The 5,141-nt window shown below is 72.1% G+C and overlaps 2 protein-coding genes across 2 annotated transcripts in view; one reads left to right on the top strand and one right to left on the bottom strand.

Annotated features, from left to right (window-relative positions):
* LOC113941299 overlaps positions 1-2,468 on the top strand; it is a 2,959-nt gene extending 491 nt beyond the window's left edge. The window contains exons 2-4 of the mRNA XM_027632462.1: positions 55-207; positions 492-658; positions 1,167-2,468. Of these exons, the coding sequence (XP_027488263.1) occupies positions 57-207; positions 492-658; positions 1,167-2,432 (1,584 nt within the window). The 5' untranslated portion in view covers positions 55-56 and the 3' untranslated portion in view covers positions 2,433-2,468. The remainder of the gene's footprint in view (positions 1-54; positions 208-491; positions 659-1,166) is intronic.
* On the bottom strand, positions 2,430-4,851 carry LOC113941300 (retinol dehydrogenase 12-like). Its single transcript, XM_027632463.1, has 6 exons — positions 4,628-4,851; positions 3,736-3,975; positions 3,567-3,656; positions 3,245-3,433; positions 2,863-2,969; positions 2,430-2,780 (listed from the first exon to the last, which is right to left on the bottom strand). Exons 1-6 carry the CDS (start codon positions 4,782-4,784, stop codon positions 2,586-2,588), a joined length of 978 nt encoding a protein of 325 aa, XP_027488264.1. The 5' UTR covers positions 4,785-4,851; the 3' UTR covers positions 2,430-2,585.
* Positions 4,852-5,141: the final 290 nt, after the last annotated feature.

Raw genomic sequence — 5,141 nt, 5'->3', positions numbered from 1 at the left:
GGCAGTGCCCACAGTGGCTGATCCCTGACTGTCCCCATCCCTGTGCCGCCCCAGGGATGCCCCGTCGGCGGGCAGTGCCCACGCTGGCCTCGCTGTGCCTGCAGAGCCTGGCCCAGCACATGCAGAGCTTCTGGGCCAAGGACTACAGTGACAACTACCTGGACGAGTACGAGTTCCGCTTCCTCGTGGGCCCCTTCAACGACCTGGGTGAGCCCTGGGACCCCCAGGGGAGGGGAGGGGGTGTGCCAGGGTCCCTGAGCCCCCCATGCTGGGCAGGAGGTGGTGCCAGGGCCCTGGGACCCCCAGATGGGTGGAGGGGTATCGCTGACCCCCAGGTGGGTGGGTGGCCGTGCCAGGGCCCTGAGACCACGATGTGGGGCGGGTGGAGGTGCCGGGCACCGCTGACCCTTGTGTGGGGTGAATGGGGGTGCCGAGCCCTGCTGGCCCCCGTTGCCCTGGTGGGTGGGTGCCCCACTGAGCCGTGCCCCCAGCCTGCGGGCTGGTGCAGGAGCTGCTGCGGCTGCTGGGGACGAGCCGGCGCCTGTCGCGCGCGGCGCTGCACCTGCTGCTGCTGCCTCACCTGCGCCAGCTCAGCCTGCGGCACTGCCCCTCCCTGGCCAACAACGCCCTGGGGCACCTCATCGTCCTGCGCTGCCAGGTGGGCACGGGGCAGCGGGGGCACAGCTTCCCTGGGGGGCTGTCACGGGCCTTGGGGCTCGGGGTGCCACTCTCTGCGGGGATGGGGGAGAGGGGCTGGGGTGCCATGGTCCATGGAGCTGGGGAAGCCCACCTTCCATGGGGCTGGGGGTGCCATGGTCCATGGGGCTGGGGAAGCCCACCTTCCGTGGGGCTGGGGGTGCCATGGTCCATGGGGCTGGGGAAGCCCACCTTCCGTGGGGCTGGGGGTGCTGTGCTCCGTGGGATTGGGAGAGTGGGGCCCATCCTCTGTGACACTGGGGATGCCCACCCACCATGGGGCCGGGGAAGTGGGGCTGGGGGTGCCAGGGTCCGTGGGAAAGGGGCAGTGGGTGGGGGTCCCAGATCTTGCTTGGTATCTTGGGGTGCCCACCCTCTGTGGGGCAGGGGGTGCCCACCCACCACGGGTGGGTATGGGGGATCCACACCCCCCTGCCCGCCCCGCTGAGGGTCTCCCCGTGTGACTGCAGGGCCTGAGCTCCCTGGACCTGGGGGGCTGCGGGCGGCTCTCCCCGGCCGTGCTGGTGGACGTGGCCGAGGGGCTGCCCCGGCTGAGCCGCCTGGGGCTGGCACACACGCAGGCCAACGTGCAGGTGCTGTCGGCCGTGGGCTCCTGCTGCCGCCTCCTGCGGGAGCTCGACGTGTCCGGCTGCAGGAAGGTGACCCCGCGCGCCCTGCGGCACCTGGGCTACGACCCCGTGGCCCGGACCCCCGGCTGCCCCGCGCTGCGCGTGCTGCTGGCCCGCGACCTGGAGCCCGACGGGGACGCGGTGGCCGCCGTGGCCTTCCTGCTGCTGGCCCTGCCGCACCTGGACGTGCTGGCACACGGGGCCCTGCCGGACGCGCTGCGCCTGCTCCACGGGGGGCGGCTGGACGGCACCGCCGACCCCGAGGGCTTCCCGGCGCTGCGGGAGCTGGCGCGGGGCCGGGGGGCGGCGCCGGGGGGGCCCCCGCTCACCCTGCCCCTGCGGCAGCTCGAGGAGCTGGAAGAGGACGCCCTGGGCACCGTCCACGCCGTGTGTCCCCGGGCCGAGGAGCTCAGCGTGTGGCTGGGGGACGGGCCCGGCCCCGCGGGGCTGCGGGAGCTGCCGGGCTGGGAGTGCCTGTCCCGGCTGACGCTGGGCTGTGCCGGGCAGCGTGGCCGGGCACTGGCAGAGGTGCTGCCGCTGGCAGAGGCCCTGGGCACCCGCCTGCACGCCCTGACCCTGCACGGCTTCAGCTGCCCCGACCCGCTGTCGCTGCCCGCCCTGCTCGCCAGCTGCCCCGGCCTGCAGAGTTTCAGCACCGAGCTGCACGTTCCTCCGGACCCCCACGCCCCTGCCGAGCCCCCCGCCCTGCCACCCCGCTGGGCCACCGACCTGCTGCCCCAGGGGCTGCCCCAGCTCCAGAGCTTCTCGCTGGCCCTGGCCGGGCCCGTGCCAGCCGCTCACGTGCCGGTGCTGGGCTCCACGCTGGCCTCGGTGCTGAGCCGGGCCCCGCGGCTGCAGAGCCTGCGCCTGCTCGCCCTGCCCTTCCCGCTGGACTCGGTGCTGGAGCCGGAGCTGGGGGAGCTGCAGGAGCTCTCGCTGGCTGGAAGCCAAGTGTCCCCCCACACCGTGTGGCACCTGCTGGGCTCCGAGGGGCCCCTGCGGCGCCTGGACCTGTCCCGCTGCCCCGACATCCACCGGCGCGACTACGACGGGTTCCTGCAGTTTGTGCGGAGGCAGCGCCTGGACCTGGACATCACCTGGGAGTGACGGCACTGGGGGCTTTAATAAAGGGTCACAGTCCCACCTGGCCGGCGCTGTGTCATCCCTTGGGTGGCACGGGGGGGCACACGGCAACCGGAGGGGTGATCCTGTCTCCCTGCCCACCCTGAGGGTCTCCCTGTGTGGCCACGTCCCGAGGGCTCAGCCCCGGGGTCCCTCCGTGAGCCCCGTCAGCTGCTCCGACGCCTCCCAGAGCTTCCGTGCCAGCGCGGCGTCGCGGGCGGGCGCCGAGGGCAGCGCCAGCCGGCACGAGCTGTCGAAGTACTTCCCACTGATGCCCTCGGCCTCCTCCGACACGGCGCAGAAGATGGTGCTGGCAGCGCCCTGCTCGGCCGACTGCGGGGCACGGGGGTCAGGGGGGTCCTGCAGCCCCTGCCCACCCTCTGCCCCGGGCCGGGCAGGACCCGGCCCCGCTCACCTTCACGAAGGGGCGCAGGAGCACGAAGAGCGCCCGCACGGCCCAGCTGAAGTGGCGCATGATGCTGGTGCTCACCACGCCGGGGCTCAGCGCGTTGGCCGTCACCCCTGCCAGGCCTCAGCGTCAGTGCCACACCAGGGCATCACAGGGAACGGTGGGAGAACCCCCAGCCCGCCCTCGGAGCAGGGCCTCCCCCGTGCCTGGCACCAGGGCCACCCTGACCAGGGTTCTGCTGCCCACGCATGTTCTGGGGAGTCTCCGACTGGGGTGAGACCCCCCAGCACCATCGGCAGCCCCTGGGCCGTGGCACAACAGCACAGAGGGGTTGGGATGGGGGTGGCCCTTGGGGGTGCCCCATGGCACGGCCGAGCCTGGCACCCACCTGTGCCGCGCAGACGCCGCGCCAGCTCCGCGGTGAAGAGCAGGTTCATCAGCTTGGTGCTGCTGTAGGCAGCGTCGTACCCACCCGGGTGCCGCTGCCCCGTGAGGAACCTGCTGTCAGCCGTGCCCACGCTGTGCCGGAACGACGAGACATTGACCACCCGCGAGGGCGCCGAGGCCTTCAGCAGGTCTGTGAGGAGCAGGGGGTGAGCGGGGAGGGGGCCCGGGATCCCCCACGCCCCTGTGCTCACCCAGCAGCAGGGGGGGAGCAGGAATGGTGTGAGAGGGGAGGGCACCCCAGAGCCCCCCGGCCCCCCACACACCCAGCAGCAGGTTGGTGAGCAGGAACGGGCCCAGGTAGTTGGTGGTGAAGGTTTGCTCCAGCCGCTCGGAAGTGATGGTGAAGGGCAGCCCTGGAAAAGGGGGGTGGGCACTGTGTGGGCAGCACAAAAGGGGCGGGGCGCTGGACCCCCGGGGGTCGCGGGGCCGTACCGGTGACACCGGCGTTGTTGACCAGCACGTCGAGCCGCGGCTCCTCCCGCAGCACGGCGCGGGCGAAGGCGCGCACCGAGGCCAGCGAGCCCGTGTCCAGCAGTCGCAGCACCACCGCCGGGTTCCCGGTGGCCGCCCGGATCTCCTCCACCGCCGCCTGGCCCCGCTCCCGGCTCCGGCACGCCAGGATGGTGCGGGCGTTCCGGCGCGCCAGGTCCATGGCCACGCACTTGCCGATGCCTGCGGCACACGGAGCGGGCCGGGCTGATCCCCGCCGGGCCCCCACGGCGAGGGGTCCCCGGGGGTCACCTGCTGTCCCCAGGGTCTGGGCAGCCCCTGCTGCGGGCCCCAAACCCCCCCAGCCCAGTGCCCACACAGCTCTGTGTCAGTGCTCTGGCACAGCGGGAAGCCACGGGCACTGGGGTGGGAATGGAGCTGAGCACACACATGGGGCCACCCTGTCCCTGGGCACATGGGGACACCCCAGTCCCAACCTGGGGGTCCCAGTGTCCTCGGCTGTGCCAGCCCGACCCCGTGCTCAGCAGTGGGACACAGGTGGGAGCAGTGACCCCCTCCCTGGTGTGACAGGGTGGCCGTGGTGGCCGGCAGTGGGGTGACCTTGGCTGCCAGTCATTAACGCAGCCAGGACAGAGTCTGGACACCAAGAGTGGGCAGGGGGCACGAGGAGTACCCACCCGGCATGAGGTGCCATGGGCACGGGGCATGGGGATCCCATTGTGGGTTCCCAGGGACCAGCCACCGGCTGCTCCCACAGCCGTTTGCAGCCCCAAGGCAGGGGCTGGGCTCCAGGGCTGGAGAAGGGACACCCATGTTCTCCACAGGACACCCCACAGCTCCGTGTCACCCACACACATGTCCCGTCCCCGCTCACCGCTGTTGGCTCCGGTGACAATCACCGTCTTGCCCGTCAGGTCGGTGGGACACTTGCGGGGGTCCCAGGGGGGTCTGCGCCTGGCCCAGAGGAGCAGCCCCGAGGGCAGGAGCAGCAGGAGCCACCACGGGGGGCTCAGGGCCCCCGGCAGCTCCATGGCCGGGCGCGGGTGGGGCCGGGGACAGAGGTCGGAGCAGGACCTTTGCCCAGCCAGCAGTAGGGCACGGCACGGGCCCCTCTGGCCCCGGGAGCTGCCGGGACACCAGGACAGACAGGAGAGTGGCTGGAGCGGGCAGGAGGGTGAGCTGTGTGCCCCCTGTGCCACCCTGCTGTCCCGTGTGCCACCCCGCTGGAAAGGGTTAACGACAGTTGCAGTATTTCCTCTAATCAGCACTCGGTGGTGAAACTTGTCACTGAAAACTCCGCGGGCGCTGCCTCCGCCCCAACCGCAAAAGGAACAAGGTTTCAGTTCTGTCCCTGCCCAGGAGGGACCTAAACAGCTACTTTTCACCCC

The sequence above is a fragment of the Corapipo altera genome, unplaced genomic scaffold (assembly GCF_003945725.1).
Source record: "Corapipo altera isolate COAL_440 unplaced genomic scaffold, ASM394572v1 58898, whole genome shotgun sequence".
Classification (NCBI taxonomy): Eukaryota; Metazoa; Chordata; class Aves; order Passeriformes; family Pipridae; genus Corapipo; species Corapipo altera.
This window is presented reverse-complemented; position numbering and strand designations above follow the sequence as displayed.

Bases quoted from the DNA above. Each gene is read 5' to 3' on its own strand.
- LOC113941300 (XM_027632463.1), bottom strand. From the start codon at position 4,784: ATGGAGCTGCCGGGGGCCCTGAGCCCCCCGTGGTGGCTCCTGCTGCTC. The intron at 3,434-3,566 runs GTGTGTGGGGGG...TGCTCCTCACAG, and splicing joins GCTCACCAACCTGCTGCTGG to ACCTGCTGAAGGCCTCGGCG. The intron at 2,781-2,862 runs GTGAGCGGGGCC...CGTGCCCCGCAG, and splicing joins TCCTGCGCCCCTTCGTGAAG to TCGGCCGAGCAGGGCGCTGC.